Here is a 27,375-nt window from a genome sequence, read left to right as displayed (position 1 = left end):
GTTTAAAATTTTAAATATTGGAGTTTTCCTACAAGTTTAGTAGTTAAGAATTTATGCAACACGTTCCTTCTGTCCAAATTCTCCTTTTTTACACAATCTGCTAATCCTTTTGAACATTTGCTCTGCCTCTTCCCCCATTTTCCTGAGGACCACCACCAATCCTACAAGGGAAAAATATCAATACTACAAAATTATGAAATAAAGAGTCTTACTAAAGACTCCAGTAATTTGTGTGTGGTGGGGGGGGAGGGGGAATAACATGAGGGGAACGTTTTAATAGCACCATAATAAAGTTCTGAATTTTGAGAGAAAAAAATAGCCTTAAGGTCATCAGCTAAAAGGTAAAAAACAGAATTCACATCTAATAGCCATGGTAAAATGGCCACATTTTGGGTACTCAAAGTGCAAGCTCCTTGAGAAGAAGCCTAGTTCCTTATGGATAGCAAGCACTGACTAATGTCCAAAGAATGACTGTACACACTCACTGAGAATTAGATTGACTTTTAATCCAATAACTAGTATCTTCTGTAAAAGTTAAATTAGGAAAATAAAATTTCTGCCTTTTGGACAATATAACTATGCTAGGTAAAGACAAAAATGTCATCAAGAGAAATAGCAAACAGCTACATTAAAAATGGTAGAGTGAATTTGAATGAATAGCAAACAGAAAATTGGGAGACTTAGCTCAAGCCCAATTCTACTGCTGTTAGAACCTATCCAGTCTGTTTCCTCATCTTATCTATTTATAGAGTAAGAAGGCTGAGCTTGAAAACCCCTTCAGCCATGGTTTTATTACTTCAATTTCAACTACCAATTCATCAATATTATCTGATCATATAATCTGCAGAGATCACAGATAGGTATTTATAAAAGTTTTGAATTCTTTTTTAAAAAGTCCAAGAAAAGTATTACATTCTGGGACAGTTTTACACAGAGGTATGTCAAGCTTATCCCTTCAAGATTTAGATGAACTTCATTAAAAAAGAAAAAAAAACCCAAACCAAAAAAACCCCCAAAACTTGTGAAACAACTTCTAAAAATAAAACAAAAAAGGTCAAAGAAACTGACCTTAAATATGAACCATATCCCAAAGCCTCATTGCCAACTTTGTCAGTAAATTTACAATTTTTCTAAATTTAAAAACACTGATCAAATTTGTAAATACAAGATGACTTAGTTAAATGTTTGCACAGTTGGATGCAACCACACTTATGCTGTGTATGTGTGTTTTTTTAACTGTTTCTAAGTACTCACGTTAATGTTGCTCATTGTATAGTTTATGGCTTGTGACTAAACATATCATGATGTGATATGACCAGACATGCATTTCCCACATGCAGCATTTCAGTGTAGTATATTAAGCCCATGAATCATTAAACAAAAGATGTTTAACTGCATGCAGTTAAGCAAGACTTCTATTAATCATTTACATATGCCCTTTCTTGAAAATACTATTGGTGTGCTATGTTAATCTTTTTCCAGTGTAAGAGTTCTTAAACTGAGATCCATGGGTCAGCTTCAAAGGGTCTGTGAATTCCCTACAGTTTATATAAAATCATGGTATGTGAACATTTTTTCTGGGAAGACCCAAAAAAGGTTCAGAACCATTCTAGTGGTTTTCTCATCAAGCACTAATACACACATTTTATTATCATAACTTTCCTTACCTCTAACTTAAGTTACTTGTTCAAATCTGAACAATTATTAATGAGACTTTTCTCTCATCACAGTATTTACTGAATTTCATGGTAAGGGCCCACTTACTGGTGTATACCCCACATTATACTGTAAGCTGTGGCATGACTGTGCCTAGTACATATTCATATTATTATTTTCTATAATAAACACGTAGTTTCTTTCACCTCAAACTGACAACTTTTCTCTTATGTAAAACAGTGACAACTAGATTATAGTGGGCAAACTGAAAATTTTCATAGCTTAAAATTAGTTACATTAAAAAATAATACTTGGCTATAATATCTACATCACTAGAGTTACAAGGATTAAGTGGGCCAGTGCTTATGAAGCATCTGCTCTAAAATAACAACATATATATTCTTAAGATAGTACTCTTCTATTTTAAAGGCTTTTCTCATGAATGAAGAAAAAAATTCATTAAAGTTAAGAGAGGATTTCTAGCATACAAATTAGATGAATTTTTATTAACTGGGCCAAGGGTATAATTTATATTCAAACATTCCTCGTGTAACTAGGGTACCCCATCTTCAGAAATGCATCTACAAAGGCACATAGCTGTTTTTTTCAAGCATGGAATAAATGCGCACAGATTTACTGAAAAAAGTATATAAATGTTCCAAACACAAATGAAATATAATTGAATACCAATGAAACTTATAATTAGAAATTAAAAATCTAAGCAGTATCACAGAATAGAACCATTTTCAAATACTTATTTCAATACATTAGTGTTTCCAATTATTAAGGCAAACTAGACACTTAACAAAAGAAACAAAACATACCATGTAAACCAAAGAGTAGGAAAATAATATACCTTAATAACTGGAATAAGTGTTATTTAGTTATTACATGATCCAAGTAAAACAAATGAAACAAGTTCAAATGAAAATTGTGATTACAGCTCATTAAAGTATAAAGGACTTGAGACCAGTCAAGGGTAAATGTACTTTGTTTTAACACAAAGTACCAGAACATTTGTCCCTACGTATGCTGATGACAAACATCAAACAGTAACAGGCTATTACTTCTGTTTACATCTGTTCATTCTAGAAGAGCCAAAAAGAAGAGAAAGAAAAAAATATTAAAACTTTAAGAAGAAAAACTTCTGTGACTACTGTTCAGAAGAGACTTCTTTTTGAATTTTTGCCAGATCTTCAGGTCAAGAGTAACTGTTGGAATTTATGAGTCATCTGTTTTTAATTTTGTCCTTGAAATTACATCATTTATTTTGAAATAAATAAAAATCCTAACCTTATGCCATACCATTAAACACCAAAAGAAAATTTTTCACATTTCTACATAAATTAAGATTCCTCTTTATGCCTTAGTATTTAAAATTTTTACTAGATTAAAAGGAAATGTCAACATTTTACCTTTATTAATGAAGTCACAACAATTGCTCCAGCATTTACCATAGGATTGTGTGGTTTATCTGAAAATATAAAAGCAACGGCATTACTTTAAGTACCTGATATAATTTTCTGTGATGCACAGGTACTTCCCATGAACATACATCTATTTTCTTTATGTAAGCCATTGTTACAGTTCTTTTTGGGGGTCGGGGGTGGAGAGTGGAGGAGTGCATTAAAAAGTCAGTTACACATCAAACCAGTAATATACTTCTAAGAAGCTGCTATAATTATACAGGCAAACAAAGATTCAGGTACAGAAAGACAGTGAATAGTGCTGTAAGAGCACATCCAAATTTCCTAACTCTGCCATTTGATCCTGGGCAAGTAACTGAACTTCACTGTGCCTCAATTTTCCCATCTGTAAACTGGGAGTAATAAGAGCACCAATACCTTAGCAAGTCATAATACTTCAATGAATTAAAAAACATGAAATGCTTTGGCACAGCACTAAGCAATCAAATAATATTATTATTAAAAATCACCTTGGAAAAAGCATATCTAGTGTGGACCCAATTTTCCTTTTTTAAAGTATTTTATTTTTGTGTTTATGTATATACATATACATATGCAGGAAATGAAAACAGGTGATACAGATAGGTTAAAAAGATTACAGGGTATTTAAGTTGTATTCAGCATGCTTTCTATATTTCCTGACAATAAGGATGTATTTCTTGTATAATTACAAAATTACTTAAAATATAAGTTCATCCAAAATTCTACCTCTTCTCCTAATTCTTACAACAAACAGAATTTCAAATCTCAGCTGATTATACTGTCATTCATAGCACAGCACAAACGCCAAACACAAAACTCTTAGGGCACTGAAAACATTTATTTGAAAGCATAATTCCTAATCTATCTGTTTGTGGTAGTAATTTACTTCTTTGGGAACAAGTTCTTATCTAACTTGACACATCTAGCAGAATTCATAAGTTATTGCTACATTATTAGTCTCCTTGAATTTTAAGCAAGTTACCTTCTGTGAGATGAGTCTACAGCTAAACAAGCAAATTCTTCAACTGTTCAAGAGTTACTATATGACCCAGCAATTCCACTCTCAGGTATGTAACGAAGAGAAATAAAAACATGTGTACACAAAAACTTGTACACAAATGTTCTCAGCAGTATTACTGATAACAGTCAAAAAGTGAAAAATAACCCACAACCCAAACATCCTGCCAAATGATGAATGGGTAAACAGAATGTGGTATTATTATCCAAACAATGGAATATTATCCAGCAATTAAAAACTGAAGTATTGACATAAGCCACAACATGAAAGCACCTTGAAAACATTATGCTTAGTAAAACAGGCCAGTCATGAAGACCAAATATAATGATTCCATTTATATAAAGACCAAATATAATGATTCTGTTTATATGAAATGTCCAGAACAGGCAAATCCATAGAGACGGAAAGTAGATTACTAGTTTCCATGGGTAGAAGAGAAATAGGTATTGACTACTAATACCCCTAATACCTAGGGTATCTTTTGGGAGTGATAAAAGTGTCCCCAAATTGACTGTGGTCATGGTTGTACAACTCTATGAATGTACTAAAAGCCATTAAATTGTACATTTTGAATGAGTAAATTGTGTAGCAGGTAAATTATATTTCAATAAAACTGTTAAAAATGTTTAGTTAAAAAAATCAATAATGACAAAAAATTGGGTAACTTAACAGTACACCATTTTCCGCAATATAAGATCAACAATATGATTTAGTAGCTAGCTATGCTTTAAATAGTGTACATTTTGGGTTATCCATGATAATGACAAGTTCCAAAAGTTAAAATAAAACAGTACAGGTATACTATCTAAGTAGTACAGTCAGGATTTCACCTATTTCAAATTATGCTAAGGGAAGTCTGCTTTCTTTGAGATCACACAAAATGACAGCAATAGTTGTCATAGAAAAATACTATGCAACAAAAGGGAAGCCAAGAAACAAAAAATTTCCAGTATTATCTATCTAAAAGAAAAACCACATGCAGACACAGAAATCAAAATATGGAAATCAGGCTGTGCTAAATTAGTTTATACTCGTATGTGTATATATTCATGTATCTGTCCTTTCATTTTTTTTTTTTTTTGGACGTTATCAGGTTTAGACTATAGGGCCCTAGGAGGTAGCTAATGTGTGTATTCCAAATGGTACCACATAAATGTGGGCATTTACTATTTTCTAAATCATAAATATTCAGGAAAAACTACATAAGCTACATTTAAGAAGATCTTCCAAGAACACTAAAGCATTTCTCATGCCATGACAGAGCAATTTTCAGATGTAAGCACTGCTCACTCTGACTTTGGCTCAAAAGCCAGACATCTGAACACTTGGAAATACACCAGAGATATTAAAACACCAGCTTTACTGCATTATAAAACCTCAGTCTAAAAGTGGAAATCTCCTTTTCCACTCTGCTCTGCCATAGTTAGAAGGGAAGAACTGAAGGGTTCAGTTTAGAATTTTTAATTTAAAAAGAATTATGACAACAGAAATAACACAAGCTAATTAATAAAGGCTACTATCTGAAGTAATGACATTATATTAGCTTAGTATAATGACAAAATGGACATGGGTGACATCTGAAATTTTGGGGCATGTTTTTAACTAGAATGCAAAAAATTGATTAATTTTAACAAATATTTATTCTCGCTAAGGGAATAAAACAAGCAAAAAATTCTTCCATATTATACCAGAAAAAGCTTTTCAAACTAAGTATATGAGCCATAGAAAGATGTGGTTCATGACTGAGGATGATATTAAAAGAGTAACTACTATAATTTCTTTATCTATTCATTATATTCAGATTAATGTTAATTTATCATCACAATCTTATAAAGCTAGGATAATATTAATACATTTGTTTCTTTTAATTTTATAATGCTAGGTAGACACACACGCACATACACAGAGTGTAGTTTCACCACAAATTACCCTTGAAATTTTCAATATAAAAAAGACCCACAAACTTTTCTTGCTGGGGCTAATCTAAAACCAAGACTCTAGAGCACAGAACCTATGCAGAACTCAAGGAGTGGTATGGTATAGTGAGGCCTTCATTTTCCCATTATTTCCCAGATTCCTGGTATTGGCTCAGGCTTGGAAAAAGTCAAAGAATATCAAGGCAAACCTCTTGTTAAACTTTATATTCAGTTATTACAAAACAGTGCTAAATTCCTGAGTTCTTATTGTGATTTTTTTTCTTATAGACTTAGTGTCAATAAAATGTATATGGCAAATAAATGTATTACTTACCATGTTAAAGTCATTTACCCCAAGCCTATTTTATTTTTTTGTTTTTGAAATACTTCTTCACATTCAAATTCCTATATTTGTTAATTTCTACTCTTTAAATACCTCTCTCAAAACCAGTCAATTCACCAGAACCACCTAGTTTATTCAAGTTTGTATTTTTGGGAAAATAGTAATTTTTCTTGTAAAATGTTTAATCTTGTGAGAACAAAAATATTCTTTCCATAGTAAATCTAGATGTCAGTGAGTTTAATAAATAAGGTACTTCTGCATATGATGTCCTTATTGAAGTTGCTAGTTTACAGTAATCTCCATAAAATCAAATGTAGCATAAGGATAGAAAGATTATGGTAAAATAAGTAGGAAAATGCAACTGCCTTCAAAACAAACAGAAAGAGAAGCATAAGAAAGTATCAGCCTTGTAACTTCATTTAAAAAACTCATAAAACAATACTGAGTATAAGGCATATTTTTTATTTTTCATCCAGCAGAAAGAAAAAATACAAAAGTATATTTCTCACAACCATTACTGTAATCACTGAATTCCTTCACTCTTGTTTTCTGCAATTTTATTTTAACTTGTCACACAATGAGGAACCTAGCATATGCCTGAAAGATTAAAAAACAGAAACAAATCTATAGGTTGGTGTTTAGATTTAAAACCTCTATCAGATCAAAAGTACTAACTACCTTTGTCCTCCCCTTTTCTTTTGGATTCCTGTAAAGCAATAAGACTTGTTAGTTATCCAACTATTTAACACAAGATATTTCTTTCAAATACTAAATGTTATGAAGGAGAAAAAACAAAACACCACCTCAACCAGGGCCACTATTATAGCTTTTTATTATGGAAGTTTTCAAATATATACAATATACAAAAGTAGAAAGAAAAGAATATAAGCATGCATGTACCCATCATTTAGCTTCAATGATTACCAACATACAGTAATGATCACATGCAGCACTCCCAGCTACACTCCACTGAATTATCTTAAAGGAAATTCCGGACCCTGTGAGATTTTATAAGATATTCGCCTATAGGTGGTTATAAAGTGAAAATCTTACTTCCTGCCTGTCTTTTCTCTAGCCCACTTTCCAGTGGTACGAGATGCCTAAAAAACCTGTTTTTTAAACTAGGTTAACTATCTCTATGGGTTTCACAGAAATTCCATGACAAATGAAAAAGTATCAATGCTTTTAATTTTCTTCTTCTTCGAAAAAAAAACTAGTTAGATTTACACAGGAAAATGAGGTATTTCTTCTTCCAAGTAACTTTTATATAATTCTTACCATCTTCATTTAAGAACAGCTTGTTGAACCTTAATCCACTTGGCTCTTTCCCAACATATCGATGCACATATTCTGTTCCAAGATCATTAACAGCAATGGCATATTTCAAAGGTTTCACACAGGATTGAAGGCAAAATGGAACTTTGGTATCTCCAATAGAATGCCTATTTAAAAGTAGATTTAAAAAATAATTAAGATCAACTGTGAAAAAATGTAACAATAACTGGAGCTGTTATTTACATGTTAATTCTAATTTGTAACAGTTTTCCCATAATTCAACAGCAAGTTTACTTGGATATTGAAGAATAAATGTAAGTATGTTTATTTTAAGAGGGATACTGCAATAAAAAGGCAAAAGCTTACAAGTACTCAGGTAATAGACTGGTTCAAAATTAGACAATAAGTAATGTAAAAAATTGCCTCTGAGGGCAAGAGGGTATGATGGCCCTCCTTACTCCTATCTGTATTCAATCATATAAAATGAACTAGCCCTTTTAGAAATTAGTTACAATTTTTTTTACTCATAGCTTTAATCATGGCTAAACTGTGGTTAGTTTTTAAATGGAGCTCAGTTTATTCAATACCACTCTCTGAGACCCTGTCTATAAATGCCTCATCTTGTGAACCATATCTATTGACAATTTCAGCCCCATTAAAAGAAACAGCATCCAGTTTTATAAACCTGACAGAGCTGGCACTAACGGCAATCATTATCACCATGTAGATAAACAACAGAACAAACTAAGATGCAAATGAAATAGAGAATAGGTTTGAAAATGAAAAAACTGTGACTGGCCCCATTACAATGTAAGCTTCACAAGGGCAGTGATCTTTGTTTTATTTGCTGAAGTATCCCAGGTGCCCCAAACAATGTTCCAACACATTACAGGCACTCATTTATTCGAGTGAAATTTATTCATAGGGAAACTGGGCACTATGATAACTACCCCTGGGCAAACAGGGGTTTAATGGAGACATCAGAGAGACACCTTACTTCTAAGTATATGATGGAATATAAATAAATATGTATATATATATATATAAAAATATTTAATATTTTTCCTGTCAAATTTATGAATAACTTCTAATTCAGACCATAATTTCAATTTGGTAATCATTCTGAAACCCGACAAAAGCCTGTCTTACTACCTTTGGATTTAAAAATACCTATGTTCTAGCCCAAAGTCAAGTTTCTTATCTCTAGATAAGAAAACTGAACTAAAAGAATCATCTCTACACACAAAGTATGTTTAAGAAGAAAAAACACGTGTGCAATAATTAGGTGATAATAATTTCTTCCAAATATAAAAATTTCCACTACATGATAAACCATTTCCTCCAAATACAAAAAAATAGGAATACCACTCCCTACTGGAATTTGCTCCGTAAGGATAAGCTATGCTATGTCTTCTCATGCATTTGTGTCTGTTCATAGCATCCGATATTTAATTCAACACACAAGTGTTTAGTACATTTCACAGGCCCAGATAAGGATAAAAGCCTGTCATAATGGAGAGAACAATGGACTGGAATTTAAGAGATCCAGGTGCTAGTTTCACCTCTGCCAGTTTTATACAAACTCTGAGCCTCAGATTCCTTATTGTAAGAATGAATGAGCCAAACCACATTTTTTTTTTAACTGTAAATATGTGAGGAAGATAAGTAGTAAAAAATAAAAGGATCACTTACAATGAAGGCACTTAAGAGATACAAATTTTAATAAATGGGTGGAAAAGCTTTAACTGGGACATTATCTTGAAAAATAAAATCTAAAATTATATGGCTAACTGACTTGTAGTTTTAACAAAATTTAGGATAAAATTGTATCCCTGATATAAATTCATCAAGCTGTATACACCTAGGAGTTGTATATCTCATTTTATGTAAGTTATATTTTAATGAAAGAAGAAATAATTACCTTAGTGAAAGCAAAGAAAAAACCAGAAAGGTTATACCTCTGAGCTAAAGTCTTCAAATGAGTAAAAAAATATTGAATTTTTCTTTTTCTGGCATAATTTTCTGACTGATAAAACCAAATTGCAACATAAGAAATCTTATGTCTGACTCATAGCATAATAAAAAAGGTCATGCTTAAAAAAATATTTCAGAACTCTGTCCATTTTTAAAAGGGCCTCTCTTAATTTACTTTTTTTTATTGACTTTTTAAATTTATTTATTTATTTATTTATTTTTGGCTGTGTTGGGTCTTCGTTTCTGTGCGAGGGCTTTCTCTAGTTGCGGCAAGCGGGGGCCACTCTCCATCGCGGTGCGCAGGCCTCTCACTATCGCGGCCTCTCTTGTTGTGGAGCACAGGCTCCAGACGCGCAGGCTCAGTAGTTGTGGCTCACGGGCCCAGTTGCTCCGCGGCATGTGGGATCTTCCCAGACCAGGGCTTGAACCCGTGTCCCCTGCGTTGGCAGGCGGATTCTCAACCACTGCACCACCAGGGAAGCCCTTTTATTGACTTTTTAAATTAAATCATTCTATTTGAAGTGCCCTCATATTGTTATCCTTTTTATAATTCTGCTGGATCATCAAATGTCAGTGGTTATGCCTGGAAGGTGAGTACATCCCAAAGATCACCTTCGTAGACTTCATGAAATCCTGTGTCTTTTGAAAATGACTGATGGGTAAGAGACTATGTTACATTATGTTGCCTTAACTACCATGCTAATCATATAAGCAGCAAGAGGAACAAAGACAATGACAGGATAGGTAACCCATGTTAAGCCAAGAAAGGTGAACTAATTTTATTAGTGGTCAGTTCATTGGTGAATAATTTCATGTTCTGCCAAATCCACTTTTCCTAAGCAAATGTGTAACTGTAGTTCCTTGAACAATAAGCATTCAAGTAACAAGACTACAACTGGGAATAAGATAGATGAAATGCCTCATAAAATTTAGTATAAGGCATTGTTTCAGTTGAGTTTTCTAACTTAAACTAAAATCTAAACTTCTTTACCTTCTTGAATTTATGTCAGGTCAGGGGGCTAATTACTATTACAGAAGAGGCTCCTCTCTACCTCATGTTCACTGTTATGCAAAATTTAAGGCTTAGAGTTGGTTTTGATGGATCTGAAATAAACTTACCTCTGTCCATCTACTGTACAAACGGACACACCCCACAAATCAGGACTGAACTTGGCTAACTGAGGAATATAATCTGCAACCTATCCAAAACAATGGAAAGAAATTAACAGATATAATATAGGCAAATAGTATTTTCTTCTACCAGAAAATTGATCTCAATTTAGCTTCCACCAATGAACAGTTATTTTATAGTACTCAGTGGCTTTGTAGTCTATCTTTTATAACTATATTCATAAAAACTAAGGGCACAACAGACTTGAGGATTACAAGTGAAATCTAAGTGACTTCTCTCAGTCTCCATCACCTACTATGTTTTCCAATGCATACTGTCTTCCTAAAAAAGCACAGTCTAAAAGAGGAACTAGGACTTGATATTTTTTTTAAGGGAAACAGAGAATTTCTTTAATCAGGGTCATGCTAATACGGTTTCATTACCTAAAAACTTTCAATATGGAGAATACATAAAATAGCACTTACATTATGTAGAGGATTTTTAAAACTGGGAACATTTTATTTAATGTTCAAGGATATCATACCTGCAGAAATTCCCAGTAGGCTACTTTTTAATTAATTAAAAATTTAAAAGCCATCTCAATCATTTGAAAATCAAAAAGAACTCTTAAGCTTAGATTTCTTTTTAGCCAAAATAACAATTAACTATTTGAAATATTTTAAAAGCACTTATTCCAGTGGCTTCACTTAAATTTCTTAATTAGCAACACACAAAACTACAAAATTTTACTCTCTATACCTCAAGTTTAGTTGAATTTATTAAGTGATAGGCTTAGGAAAATATTCACATCAAAAACATTACCTTTCCTCCAGACTGCTTTTTAGCACTCTCATATAACTCATCAATGTGTGAAGTAAAAGACATAAAGTCAGGAATGACAAACTTTCTTCTAAAGGCTTGTGTCAACAAAACAATGTTGCTTTGAACACATCTGTAGAATATGAGAAAAAATTAATAGACTGGGTACCTTTCAAATATTAGTACTTGCTAATAATAACAATATTAACCAGGAGAATATTCAAACAATAAAGAAATTCAACATTTTAAACAACAAACTAAATTCTATAAATTATACTCTTTCTACATTATTTTCTTTCCTTCAAGCAGCCTTTCATGTAGCTGCTTGTAAGCTGTTGAACAAGTTAAAGAAATAAATTAGCCTAAAAATTGTGTCAAAGATTAAAACAGCAGAGCATTCCACCAGATTAAGTACCAAGACCATCTAAAAACAAGCTTTTCAGCCTACCAGAGTTGATAAGCATTCAGCATGACATTTGGTTAACAAAAATCAGACTTTAATACATAGTTGAGATCCTGTTTATTTTTCCATGAAATAACCTCAGCCATATATCCTTTAATTTCTACGTAAGTATTACTAGTATTTCACACACAAAAAAATTTTTGTATTTTAATATATTTTTCCTAAATTACATTTTGAAAAAATTTGCATTTCTAAGCTAAAAAAAGGGAAATAATACCAACTTTATTTAGTCAGATTTGTCTCTTATATGAAATACTTATTAAAATGCTTATAAAAATAATATGTAACTTTAAAAATTATATACAGTAGTATAATTTTATATTATTTGAATCACCAAAAATGTTAAATTACATTATTCTATTCACTGCAAGATGTGTATTACATTGTAGAATAAAATTGTTTCACTGTTAAAAATTATTTAAAAGATATGGTAAACCATTTGGATGGGAGAGCATGAAATCTAATGATGTGAACCAATATTCTACTTTGTTTTAAAAAGGATTCAAGCTAGAAAATCAATTTATTAATGTAACCTTAAAGAGTTTAAAAATAGGTAACAGCCAGCCATATACTCTAAACTCATCTTCTTAAGAGAGTCTCAGAAACTTAGTAATAGAATAGTTAATTGATAAAGGAAGACATTTGCAGACCTGAGCATCAAGCCATAATACCAACTTAAGACTAAGCCCATAACAGACTAAAAAGTACTAAGTTTCAATTACTATTTCTCCTGTTTAACCCTCAAGACATGAACACTTTGAAAAGATGATTTCCCCACTTTACAGATAAGAAAAATCTGTGTTTAACTTGCAAGTAAATAACATGCACTAATTATAAATGGAGAGTCGGAGAAGCAGACACTTTCAGTATTTCTTTTTCAATCCATGGTAAATGATAAATTTTTATATCTCAGTATCTTAATTCAAGTTGTTCTAAATGAAACATCAAATTAGAATTAAAAGTCAGCTATCACACTTTAACTATTAATAAAAATCCAGAATATATACTCACTTGGTCAACATAAAATTAAACACTGATTTAAAATAAAATAGGTTATTTTCACTGATAAAGATGTGTTTCAGTTACAACATGAAAAAGTTACAGTCCTAATTCCCATTATTAATCTACAGACGTAGAAATAATTGACATCCAAGAGATAACAAATATTTACTTCAATAAACTTTGATAAATTTTGACACAGTTTCAATGTTAATCTAATAAATACTTTTTGCCATTGACTTAATATTTAATATGCTCCAACCAGCAATTCAACTTGCACATGAGTTGCAAGTAATATATAACAAAAGACACATTTCTCAGCAGAAAGAAGTTAGGACAATTCCTGATCTTAAATCACTATATCTGTATCAAATCAAATCTACATGCCCCCTTTTTTAAGAAGTATTACATGAGAAAATATGAGGACTGCCAAACAAACATAAATTATTAACCTTACTACTATTTAACTACTCAAAATTAAACAGCACTTTTAAAAGGAGGCTTTATCATTAACAATATTGTACAGTCAGTGAAACTGGGATTTTTTTTTTTGCTCTATCAGAAGGTGTTCGTAAAGCTGTGCTAACAGCCTTCACTGGTGAATTACTATGGCCAACCAAGGCAATACCATTCAAAAGAGTGTCTAGCTGCACACTGATGAACAAACTGTAATGTTTTTCTTGGGAATTATTTTAATATACATGTCATGAATCTAAGTAGAAAATCAGAAGGCATATAAAGTGACCTGAGGAGGAAGTGCTTATGCTTTTCAACAAGTCACATCTTTCTCATGCTTTGTTCAGTTTTCTCATCTGTAAACTGGTAATGATAATTTTTCTTTCTATCTTTACTTAAATGTTTAGGGTTAGCAACTGTAATGCACATCAATGTTTTACAAAATATCTCACATATAATTTTTCATTAGTAAAATAACATAGTGGATAAGAATTTTTTAAGAAAAAGCAAATACAAAGACTACCATTCATTTCCTCCAAAACAAAAAAGATAAAAAAATTATGATCACACATAAAAATACTTCTAATATTTATATGGCTAAAAATGCATGAATAAATAAGGCATTCCTTTTCAACACAAATTTTCTACTTCTATTGAGATTATCAGCATTAAAAACAATTTATTATCTACATAGGTACAGGCAGTCTCCAACTTTCAAATAGACCATGCTCCAAAAAGTATGCATAGAACTCATCTTCCCATTCAGAAAAAATTCTACATATTAGTTGTTTCTCAGATTACCCTCAAAGACTAAATATATTAAGCAACAATGTATTTTAGGTAAAATATCAACACATTGACTTCAACCAAACCTTTCCACTTTCCTTTATAAATTACTTCTTTGGGAAAATGAATTCCATTGTACCCACTTGCATGGAGGTGAGATAATTTATTTCTGGCAACACTAACTAGAAAACTTCTCATTTTGAAAACAGAGAAAAAACTTCTCTGAAGCAATCACCGTTCCAGGTGACCTGAAAAGGTTCATAGTCAGAGGTTTTGAATCACCTCATTCTAGGGATGAAAAGAGAAATCATATGCCTATAGACATAAACTTTTCCACTGCCTGTTCACATATACCACTAAGCATTTGTCAAGTTGGGAACTGCCTATATTACAATCATCAATTTTTTTAAAAAATTGGATTAGTGTTTAAAATAATGCTAATTGTTATTTTTTAATATACTTATGGGTAGAAAATTTTATGATTGTTTCCTGGCTTCATACTCAATGTATTTAAATTACTTTTAATTTCATATTTAAACAGAGCAATATGTTTATGAAGCACAAAAGAAATTTAACCGGTACTAAAAAGGTATAAAATACTGCTTTCACTTAGGAATTCCAAAGCAATTCCTTATATCCATTATCAACAGACCGACCTACCAACTCTCGGACAACTTCATTCTCAGATATACCAAAATAACTCCCCAGAAGGCACCACAATCAAGATACTTTGCACAGAGAGTTCATGAACACTAAAAAAAAAATAATCTTTACTGCAAAGGCACAGCTAACTAGCGGTGATTTCCTTCCCTTCACAAAGAAACAGGTTCTGAAGATTCAAAATTCCTAACACCAATTCCAACATGGAACTAAAATCTACACTTTATAAGGTCAGCTGAGTTCACAGAATCAAGAACCTTGTGGTGAAAAGACAGAGATCTAAAATTGCCAGCAGTGCTTCACAGTATGCCAAGATACTTGGGAGGATCTCAGTTAAATACTTATACCTTCAGATGACTTAATATTCCAGGATATTCCCAGGAGATATCTAGAACAAATCATCCAGCCCCCAAAAGACAATAAAAGAAAAAATAAATAAAAATGCATACATACAAATAAACTTTCAAGGTAGATGCTGGAATTCTTTGGATCTATTCCAACCTAAGCCTACGGTCTGGAAAAAGCCAGTATCTTACAGTAGTGTTTACAGTTTTATACTAGTTTTCATCTAATTTTAGTTGTAAAATACCATTTACCTCCTTGGGATCCATGACAAACTTGCTGTCTATTAAATCATTAAGCAATCAGACAAGTAGGAACACATTAATGAAGATAAATAATAATAATAAAGATATGCAAATATAAGAAAGTCAAAATAAATATTCTCATTCAACCAAATCAAGGCATTAATGTCCAAAGTTAGCATTAAGTTTAAATATTATGAAAAAACCAAAAATAGCCAAAAGCCTATGTAATAATATGTCTGAAGAGAGGAGAGAAGCAGACAACGGAGACATATAAAACTAACAAATACAGGCTGCCTGAAGCCTTCTCATATTATGGTGTCATCTAAAACACCTTGCAGGAAAGAACAGAGACCACGTTGAGAAAGGTTGCAAGACATGCAGATGAATTAAGAGATCAATTTAAACCATGACAGGACAAAGAGTGTGCTCCATTCAAACCGAATGCAATCTCCAGGTACTATAAATTGGAAACATCCGTGGCTACATTTCCTCAGAACAGTTTCAAAGTATATTCTTAGCCCCAATGTATTATAGAACTTTAATGTGCACCAAGTTGTTCCAAACAATTTATAAGTCCCCTCCCCCCTTTTTTTCAGTTACACAGGAAGCACTGGCCTTCAAAGATGCCATTTTGTTTTAAAAGAAACATCACCATATAGCATAGCAAATGACCATTAAAGGTTTGGCAGAAATTTTTACTTTTTAAAAAGATCTTTGTCTAGCATGACACCATCTGATGTTGTTTGAAGAGTTAATCTTAACATATCCATACACTCTTTCAACCTGGGATCAGACGTTCGCAATCCTGTAGATTTGAGTGCCTGTTTTTAAAAAAATAAGAGTTTGTAAATATATAGTGCAAATAAGGTATATGCTTATTCCAACTACAAGTTTTTAATTCTTGTATATAAAACTTCTACACAAGACCTGAGTATGTATATGGCATTTTAGTGTCACTATTACCCACTTTCTGGACAAGTTTCTCATTGTTTCTTTCATTTTCTTTCATTGATTACCTTGAAATGAGCATGATGAAAATTTGAAAATAAGAGAAACAGTGTCAGTCAGAATCTACACGTCGGATGACCTTTAAGACTACATTTCAATATTACTATATTATTGATTCAGTATTACTGATTTTTAAAAAGTGAAGATAGAAAAATATAAAAACTTACTGTAATAAATTTATGAACAGGTATTTTCTCTTGTCCTTCTGCGATTGTATAGAATAGCAAATCTTCCAAGCTAGGTAACAGACCCTGCTTTATTTTACTAAAGGGGGAAAAAAGAAGACAAAATTAACCCTTATGTGAACATTCAAGTGGATTTTAGCTATATCCATTTAAAAATAATCATTGAACCAGACTACAGTTGAGTTGATCTATTCATCAAGGCCTACTATCATAATAAATGCTGATTTACCAAAATCAAAGAGTATTACTGAAACTGCACTGAAAAACAAGTTTAAAAAATGATTCATTAATTAATACAGATATCTTTTAATCCCAAGTTTTAAAATCTTGAGTACTATTTCTAGTGGTGCTAATGCCTAGCCATCTGTTATGGTAATACCTTCCTGTACAGCCTAATACAATCACCCAATACTAATTATGGAGCCTAGCAAATGTTCAGGTAAGAGTCAATACTTTGTCCTCTTGTTGTCATTGTTTTTTATTATGATGACTCTACATATATATTGTTCAAATAGTTAACCTGATTGTAAATCTGGGGGAGAGAACAATTAAGTACTGGACAGTGAAGACTAGTGCATAAGTTCTTGAATCCTGGCTACAATACTTACTAGCTGAGTCACCTTGGATAAAATTAATAAACCTTTCTGTGAATCAATTTCTTCATTTGAGAAAGGGAGACAATAGGGCCTACCTCACAGGGTTCTTGTGAGAATCAGTTGACTTAATACATTCAATATATTTAGAGCACTGCCTGGCAGAGAGTAAGTACTCAATTGTTGGTAGTTGTAGTTACTATTTCTAAAGTGACCTAGGCTTTTACATGTACAGATCAAATGCCACAAATCACAAAGACTGTCAGAATAAAAATTTTACCATAAAAATACATTAAAATCTAGTATAAGGTGCTATGATTAACCAAACTTTTAATCAAGAAAAATTTTTTCCTATCTGTTGAAAAGCTTTCAGGTAAACAAACTATAACGAACCTATTTAATGCCTTCTTTTTTGGGGGTCTGAAACTGAAATGAACACATTTCAATATTCTGAACATCTATGACTGTCATAAGTATTATAGTGACGTTATAAGAATTTTAGATCTAGGGCAGACCAACCCCCTCTCCATCCATCACTATTTATTAAAATCAAAGGTAGAAATATATTATGTGTGTGTATATGTATATGTGTGTATATATATAAAATATCTGGGAAGACTTTACCTGTATTTCAAGAAAGAGAGAAAATTAGAGAGTGGTCCATATATTTCCAACTTAAAAGACAATAGAATACAGTGTTGTTTCACAGAGCATGTACATTTACATATGGACATATAAAATTTCTCCTAAAAGACACATTAATGTTGGCATTAATATCATTTATACTTCTTTTCAAAGCTGTTATACCAACTTTTAGTTCTTAAAGTCAACCCTAAAGTATAGGAATTTCATACCAATGTTTAAAAAAAAACTAACACATAGGATTATTGTAATTTAATGATATATCCCGGATATATAATTATTCCCTGAAACAATTTTGGCTCTTAAAGACCTTTTTAAAATGTATTTGGAATATTTTAATAATAAGAGTTAAAATTTATTGATCACTTTTGTTAAGTACTCTGCTGTTTTACATTCGTTCTAATTTCATCCCTCCAATGATGTCATAACAGAAGGTACCATTATCCAAAATATAGTATGGTTCCTGGTACATAGTAGAAGCTCAATTTATTTATTATTTGTTAAAAAAAATGACTGACTCTATCCCCATTTCACAGAGGCTCAGACAGGTCAACAAACTTCCCAAGACTGCAAAGTGGTAGAGATATAGTTAGAACCTCTGTTTCTCTGAATCCAGAGTCCAAACTATATACCACTACAGTTTCACTGGCTCTCAAACGTACTAGCTAGTTACTACTTTTATAAGGTACAATTTTTCTAAGTTTTACCCTGATCTAAAACCATTAAACAGGATTCAACAATACTGATGACTTAATATAATACATTTAAAGAAAAACTGAGCCAGCTGTCAAAAACAATCAGTGGAAAATAACATACCAATTATTTACAGAAAGTGGTTTGTCAAACAAACTTCAGATAGTGGTAGTTTATCACTTTAAAAAACTGCGGAATAAGCTTTCTATGTATTTATCACACCAGTAAATGGTATTTGTTTTGCCTAAAAGCTATGTAAGTAACATAAAATATATACTTCTTTAGCTTATGGTACACATAGGGCAAAAAAATTAAAATGACCATGTTTACTTCCACAGCTAGCAAAAAAAGGTAAATATTTACTTGCTTTTGGACAAGAGACTAATTTTCATCCATAGGAGAGAGATTTAAGTCATCCCTAAAAAATATGCTCGCAAAATAAATGTTCAAAATTGATTTTTTTAAAAAAAGTACTACCAATCTCAGCATTTAAAAGCTCAGACTCTGATCTGAGAATGAGTTCACTTCAACAGTCTGGTGAACAAATGCAAAGATTCTCCGCAAACAACACACAGAAATTATTCCAAAGACCTTTCTTGGTATTACCCGCTTTTCTTTCCCCAAATTTAATATGGCTTTGTGGCAACGCTTCATGATAATACATTTTGCTCTTAAAACTCAAAAGCTAAAAATTATAGTTTTCAGACTATATAGTAACTAGGATATTCTTGAGAAGTATTTAAGTTTTAATGACAAAAAAGTAGACTATAACAGGCTTTCAAATTGTAATATCAACAATTGTTGATAAGCCCTCAGATTCCCTAAGGAAAAACATGAATGGCTATGACACTCAGCAACTAAAATGGGATATACATAAAAGATTAGTAAATCCAAAGTAAAGTCCTTGTTTCATGCCTTGTTATTCCTTCCCTTTTATTCTCCCTCATTTCCTTTCTAATTTCTGCCTTTAAGATCTTTTCACCGCCATTTTGTTCCTTCTTGTACCCATTCCTTCTCCAACTTTACCCTCACAAAATACCTGCCTACAACACAGAAATGATTTCTTTAAAAAATTTTTTTTAAAAATTCCATGTATTTAACTGGCATCTATAACATGTACAGCATTATATTAGTCATTACTTACAGTCTAAAAGGGAAATAGAAGACATACATCATGAGGAATTACAAGAAAAAACAATGGGATCCAATCACTGGAAAATTACTTCACTGTGAACTAATAAGGTAAAGTTTTAGGAAAGGTGGAATTAGAGCTAGACTTGAAAGATGGGTAGAAGCTGGAAATATGGCAACAGAAGAGGATTTCCGGCCAAGGAAATAGAATGACCACAGCAAAGAAGGTAACCATTCACTGGGTATTCAGCAAACAGTTAGAGCACAGTATATGTGAATTAAGGTGCCTGTTTCCACCCATGAGCTGTTAAAATACCTAATTTTCAGGGTTGAGAGAGATCTATATAAATCAACCAATAAATGAAGAGACTACCAAAAATTTACATATGGAGTTTAAATTCAGGGGCAATTTCTGCAAACATGAAAAGAGACACTGTCTTTGATTACTGATCAACCAGTTTCCCAATACCAAAGGACAATTAAAACTCCTCAGTCTGATATTCAGTTTATAATTTTGCTTGGTACTATCTATTCTATCAAAATTTTCTAAGTAAAAAACTGTACTATCAAATGAAAGGAGGAAAATGAACTGCAAAATGAGAAGAGGAAAAGAAATGGAAACTAACTATATTGTCTTATTGTTAAATAATGTTTCATATTACTTGACCTTTCCAAACTATAAAGGCTGGAGTAATGTCTGTCTTTCTTTTCTCCTTTTTTTTTTTTGTCAACCCCATATAACTCAAATGCGTAATATAGTGTGGTAAACCTATTAGATAATCAAAAACTTTCAACTAGATTAAAAAAAAATGATGCCCACTGATAGAATAAAAAAGAATGCTTTGGTGTTTTTACTTGTCTTCATTTTAAAACAATGATCTTTAAAAAATATTTGGAGTTGTTTCTAAATCAGTTTATCATTTTGATTTTCAGAGTGATCTGATAGAAAGTGTCCATCAACACCAGTAAATTAGCAGATTAAACCTGTGAGGTTGAAAGTTGAATTGATAGTGGCTGACCATATACCATTGTAAGTCTGACAAAGTGATAAATTCTGCTCATCCTCTGAATCATTTTGCCCCAAGGCTAATTATTGGGGAATTTAAAAACAAAATCTTACATTTTTTAAAGTTTTATTGTTAAAAAAGGACTTTCTGTTGTTTCATCTTGTAACTTAATGTGATAAAGCAAAGTGGGTAAACTGTCCCCTATTTACAGATAAGGACAGAGTCTCAAAGTCAAGCAATATGTATGTCCAATGTCACACAACTCTTAAGTGACTGGACCAGATTTAGTCCTAGAAAGCCAGTACTTGGCTCCTAATCCCAGATTCCTCCTGCTATGCCACACCGGCTGTGCTGAGTTGTTACACTCCAGTTTATGAGGAATACCTGGAGTTTACTCAGAATAATGAAAGATGAGACTCCGTACATATTGAAGAATTTCTAACCAAAATGCTAATAGGGGAATTACTTATGTTAGATGACTAAACTGTTATTCTGCCTTGTTGAAACTGTACCTTGTACAAAGCAAGGATGAGATTATATTAAATTAGGGCTGCTGTTTTGGCTGGACTTTATTTAAATTTATTCAAGAGCAAGTCAAAGTAAGAAGCACAAAAGCCAGCTTTACGTAAGGAAGTGGCCAGGCTGTCCACATCAGCTGATGGCAATCTGTCCATGTGTAGTGCTTTAGAAGTCTAACCCAGGGGGACAGTCTGCCTGACTCTGATGGGAGAATGAGGACCTGGGCAGATCAAGTCCCTAAAGTCCAACTCTGTTAGTCCTTCCAACCTTGTATTCCTTCAGTCAAGTATCAGTTAACAAATCATTCTAGTTGTAAAAATACAGATGTGTGAATTCTGTTACTGCAATCACTTTGATATCACACTAGAGATGACTTCTTCAAAATAACTAAAATATATAGGTAGAAGTTAACAAAAGGCAGACCAGCTACTCATAAGGAAAAACAAAACAACTCTGAAAATGGAATGGGCTGCCTTCAAAGGGACTAAGTTCTCTTGTCAAGAAGTATTCAAGCAGAGATGAATAACAACCTGTAGGGAGTATAACAGAAGAGAAAAAACCTTCAGCTGTGGAGATGGGTTTTTAAGGTCTCTTCGAATACTGAACCTAAAAAAGTAATCAATTCAATAAAGTACTTTATTAATCTCCTAATATTGGAAGAAAAAACAAAATAAGTCCTAATATTGTACGAACTTGGTTAGGTCATTTAATACCTGTAGCCAGTTTATAAAAAATGTAAAATGAGGTGGAACTAGATGCCTTTAAAGTCACTTCCAACTCTAATTCTCAGTTTTTTAGCTGCTCAAAATAGATGTCCTCCTAAACTCCTATACTAAAGATCATAAACTTCACTCACTCAGGACCTACGTAGACATAAAGGACCTACAGATACATATTTTACATATAAAGCTTAATTATCTGGGTTCTTTAAAAAAGTAATGGGAGTACTTAATACCACTGAACTGTACACTTAAAAATGGTCAAAATAGTAAATTTTATGTTACATTAATTTTACCTCAAATTTTTTTTAAAGCTAAGGGGAATTAGATATAGAAGGTGAAAGTGAGGGAAAATAGCTAAAGTGGGGACATGGAGGCCAAGAACAAAATGTAGCAACTGATATAAGATACAAAAATCCACAGAAGAACAAACCATTCGAAACAGAACCAATCAGAGTATGAGAGAACACCTTACACAAATAAATACATTTTAGTGCAGGGGCCACTAATAGCTTACTACCGCAATGGCCACAGGTTTTTGTAAATCAAGTTCTATTGCAAGACAGCCATGCCTACTCATTTACCTATTGTCTATAGCTTCTTCACTACAACAGCTGATCTGAATAGTTTTAACAGACCAGATAGCTTGTGAAGCCAAAAATATGTACTATTTGACCCTTCAGAGAAAAGGTTTGCCAACACTTGTCTTAGAACATCACTGTATTTTAGCACAGTATAGTAACACCCCCTTACAGTAAACCTAAGTTGAACAAGAAATGTTAAACTCTATTTTTTATAATATAAATTTTAATATGGCAGAAAAATAGGCAACATTTTCTAAGGAGACTTACGCCGAAAACAGTTTAGAAATTAAAAAGTTTCATGTTTGAGGATAAAAGAGAATACAACTGGATAACGCTGATAAATAGCTGTACAAATCCATTCATAATCTTTTTCATAACTTTTTTCAATGTGAGGATGCTTACTGTTATACATACTAGAAACAGGCTATTAGGATAGCAGACTAGGACAGTAGGGTAGAGATTTACAAATTTAAAATTTAACAGATGTGTTTTCTCTGATGATAGAAGTTATCATAATGAGAAATCTTAAAAGTAACTATAAGGAGGCAAGGAAAAACAACGTCTATTCTCACAAACCACAACTGCTAACATCATTTTGGTTTATTTCCTTCTATTACTTTTTGTAAGCAACTTGAGATCAAACCGCATAGAAAATTTTGTTTTATAACTTTTGACTTAACATTATATTTTCCTATATCCCTAAAAAGTATCTGTATTCATTTTATATTACTGAATAAGAAATTCTCATGTGGATGTACCATAACTGACTTAACCATTCCACTTATGTGGACCACAAGTTTTTCCCCACTTTCCTCTAATAAGCATAATACTGTGCCAAAAATATTAGTGAATAAATCTTTCTACACCTCAGTTTGTTCTGTTAGCCTAGATTCCTAAAAAGGTACAAATATGGTTAAAGTTTTTCTACAGTTTAAAAACTGTTCTTCAGAAAGTCTGTACTCTTTTAATAACTCCCACCAAGAATCTAAGTGCTTATGTCATTCAAAATATCCTCATCAAGGTGACAATTTAAAAATCTTCTTTTGAGGCCTATACCAGAAATTAGTAGGGGAAAAAAAAAAGTCTAAATCCTGAAAGCTATCAATCTTTTGTTCATTATGCAACACTGATAATTCATTGTTTTAAAATAGTACTTCCACTGTAAACATTTCTTCAGAAATCACCAACCAGAGAATACTTCCCAAAGGAAGCCAAGATTAACATTTCCTTCTATTACACTGTAGGTGGTCAGAAAAATCACCAAGCACAGTTCTCAGTCCTATGCACCTGTGTTTCATAACCAAAGCAATTTTATACCTGAGTAGATTCCAGGATAAAATCATAGTAACAGCATCTCTACCTGAAAGCTATTTACCTTATTTAGAGATATCTATATTAGATATATATCTGTTCACTTAGCTTTAAGCATTCCCTTTAGTATCAAATGACTTAACAAGTGAAATGGCACACAAAGGCAGTTCCTTGGTTTATACAGGATTTGAAGACTGAGGTCCTTAAAAAATGCAAATCCTACAAGTAGACTTTCAGTTTCTACAGTCATAATTTTTCTTCACCTCAATGTCACAAGAAGGAAGTGGTGCAGCTTTTTACTGATTTTTTTAAAACCTGAAGAAACCCACAAATATCTTGCAACAAATTTCTCTTCAAGGTGACTTTTATCTTTTTCAGACTAAAATTGTGTCTCCCCCCCTCCACCCCACCCCCACTGTTCCCTACATACAAGCCTTCACCAAAAAAGACTGAATTCTATTTGGTAGTCACTTCCTGAGTTAGTTGACTTTTAGGTAGGCAGACTTCTTTGTAAAAACATAAAGCCTAGAAACAAGAAGCTGAAACTCAAGTAGACTAAACTTCAGGATCTCATTCATGCTCCTTCAGTGAACTACATCTAAGTATTAATTAAGAGCATGCAGTTCATTACAGATTATGTCCAGATATTATCAATAGCTAAATAGATACATGTGGTTTAAAATAAACATTAGGCAGCAAAAAATTTTATGATGTACTTTTATGGCTGGCCATTCAAACAAAACTAAAACTCACTGATAACTGTAATCTAGAAAAAAATTTTAATATTGAGGAAATCGCAAATAAGATGACTGAGGGGTTCACTGAGAAGCCCCACACCCAAAATTAAATATATTTTCAATCCTGATTTTAGTTTAAGTGAATTGTAAACATGTTCACTTTTACAAATTAAAAGCAAATGCATTATTAAAGGATCATAACAGAATTTGTCCCCTATTTCAACACAGGTCCTTTCTATTCCAAAATATATGATCTATATTTCCCAAATACTGCTTCAACCTCGTTATCAGTACTATTCTATACAGTAGACCTAATTCAATGTTGCTGAAATGCTTAAGTACTTAATCTTTGAAATTCAATTTGCACAGCATGTGGGGTAACGATTCTTTCCCCCTTGATTTCCACTGATTAAGAATAAATATGAACTACCAAAATAAAATCATATTATCTGAAGCTAGCGGAAATCATTTTTGTTTGCACCTTCTCTTTTAATATATTTCTAACTATATAGATGAACAAACATACAATTACTGCATTATGGGTATGCAGTTTTTAACAGATACTACCAAACTGCCTTCCAAAACAGTTGAATTTATACTACCATCAGCAACGTAAAAGTTCCTATTTCCTATACCTTTGGCATCACTTAATTTAACATCTGCCAATCTGACAGGGGGAAAATGATCTTGTTTTAATGGAATACTTTCAATATTGTAACCTGTATGAATTACCTATTTTCTAAAGAGCATACACGTGCTGATACTTTCGCAGCATGGTCCTTCTTTCTCTTTCCCTTTCTAATTAAACAATAAAATGCCGAAACAAAAAGTAACTTAAAAATATGTGCCCTCTTTCCCACCTGCCAACCCTTCCCAGAGATCCTTCACTAAGACAGAATATACACTTCTGGGTTTTACAGAAATGAAGTATGGCATTCTTGAGAGAGAAGAGACAGTGTGATAAAAACGTTCATGTTGGGCAATAATTGGCATAAAATAAAGGTTAATCAAGAATCTCAAATGCTACATAGCACTGTTTGATATAATGCTCATCCCAGTCCATACTGGTTTTCTGGAAGGAGTGGTATTTTGAAATTAAAACTCTATAATTAATCTTGAAACAACATGCAAAATAGATTGAAATGAGACAAAAGAATGGATATGGAGGTACAGATTTTAAATCTGATGTCATCAGATATGTGGAGATAAATATGAGAACAAAACTTGGATGAAAGATGAACTATTATCTACACGAAGATTAGAGAATATGCCATGGAGAAGGTAGACAAGTGGGAAAGAAGCAAAGGCCTCTCAGCCTCAGGGTTTACCCGTGAGCAAACCCAAAAAGAGCCACAGAACAAGAGAGAACAATTTAAAAAATGAAGACATGCTATAAAGCACAGGAAGCTCAGCTCGGTACTCTGTGACAACCTAGATGGGTGAGATGGGGGGGCTGGGCTGGGAGAGGATACAGGTATACGTATAGCTGATTCACTTCATTGTACAGTGGAAACGAACACAACATTGTGAAGCAATTATATTCCAAAAAAAATACTACTAATAAATTCTGTGAGGAAAAAAACTAAAATAAAATAAAATAAAAAATGAAGAGAGCCATGCAAAGTGGTTTCCAAAATGATGGAATAATAGTAACAAAATTAAATAAGAGCACTGCAGGGAAAACTGAGCAATGAACATTATATTTTTCTGTAAGATATTTAGGACAGTAGTAAAATCTTAACCTTAACCAGTGACCTAAACCAGAATTGAAGTTGGTTGAAGGAGATGGCTAGGATGACAGTGGTTCAAAGAGTCTGACTATGAAAAAAGATAAGAAGATAACTCACTTACATCCTACCTCCTTCCAGAATATAATACGGTATGGTTAGTAAAATATAAAGAAATTTCTCATTTGAGCCTAAAATTCAAAGGCCAATGTCCTTGTAAGGTTTTACAAAAAATGAAGCAATTTTTTAAAATGAGAAATTATACAGTATTTAACAAATGCCCAATATTGTCCTAATAAGCCTTTTACAAAATGTTAACTCATTTAATTTTCACGTGGCTATTTCTTTTAATAATCCTCTATAGAATCTGGCAGAAACCTAAGTGAGTGCTGGCATTCCAGATGGCTTGATGATTCAGGGATGACCTATGCTTTGGAAGCTGAGCATAAGAAAGGATAACAGGATCAGCTGGAACCTTACCTCCCAGAATAAGAGAAATGTTTACCACAAAGTCAAAATGGATGAAGTCAATGGAAGAAAGCTACATTTAAAAACCAGATCATTCAGGAAATAGAACCTTTAACCAGATTAAAAATTTTTTTCACAATCTTGAGGCCAGTGCTCTTAATTTTATAATGCAATTTGGAGATAACTGGGGTTCACTCTTGAAATCCTTGATTGAAAGCTCTCAGGTTTATCATATACCTAGATTGCCCCTAAACCCATCTAGCTATTGCTCCAAACTTTGGTGGCAAAAACAGACTCCTTTGAACTAAGGTAAACAAGGTTTCGTTATTGGCCATTCAAACTCCCAGGGCATCTGAGCAAATATTCTTTTTAAAAAAAATTTTTTTTTAAGTTTATTTTATATATTTAATACTTTTATTAATTTTAATATATTGAGGTTTTTCTGTTTTTTTGGGTTTTTTTAACATCTTTATTGGAGTATAATTGCTTTACAATGGTGTTAGTTTCTGTTTTATAACAAAGTGAATCAGCTATACATAA

At 32.4% G+C, this 27,375-nt stretch overlaps 1 protein-coding gene across 3 annotated transcripts in view; it reads right to left on the bottom strand.

Moving 5' to 3' along the window:
- The window catches only part of GLS (glutaminase), an 80,116-nt gene that overhangs the window by 49,674 nt on the left and 3,067 nt on the right, over nucleotides 1–27,375 (bottom strand). For all 3 annotated transcript variants that reach the window (XM_059928379.1, XM_059928380.1, XM_059928381.1), the window contains exons 2-7: nucleotides 16,687–16,783; nucleotides 16,211–16,332; nucleotides 11,564–11,693; nucleotides 10,750–10,829; nucleotides 7,660–7,823; nucleotides 3,072–3,130 (exon numbers count right to left, since the gene is read on the bottom strand). In XM_059928379.1, coding sequence (XP_059784362.1) covers nucleotides 3,072–3,130; nucleotides 7,660–7,823; nucleotides 10,750–10,829; nucleotides 11,564–11,693; nucleotides 16,211–16,332; nucleotides 16,687–16,783 — 652 coding nt within the window. The remainder of the gene's footprint in view (nucleotides 1–3,071; nucleotides 3,131–7,659; nucleotides 7,824–10,749; nucleotides 10,830–11,563; nucleotides 11,694–16,210; nucleotides 16,333–16,686; nucleotides 16,784–27,375) is intronic.

Source organism: Balaenoptera ricei, chromosome 7 (genome assembly GCF_028023285.1).
Source record: "Balaenoptera ricei isolate mBalRic1 chromosome 7, mBalRic1.hap2, whole genome shotgun sequence".
NCBI lineage: Eukaryota > Metazoa > Chordata > Mammalia > Artiodactyla > Balaenopteridae > Balaenoptera > Balaenoptera ricei.
The sequence above is the reverse complement of the archived record's forward strand: the minus strand, read 5'-3'. Positions and strand labels throughout refer to the sequence as shown.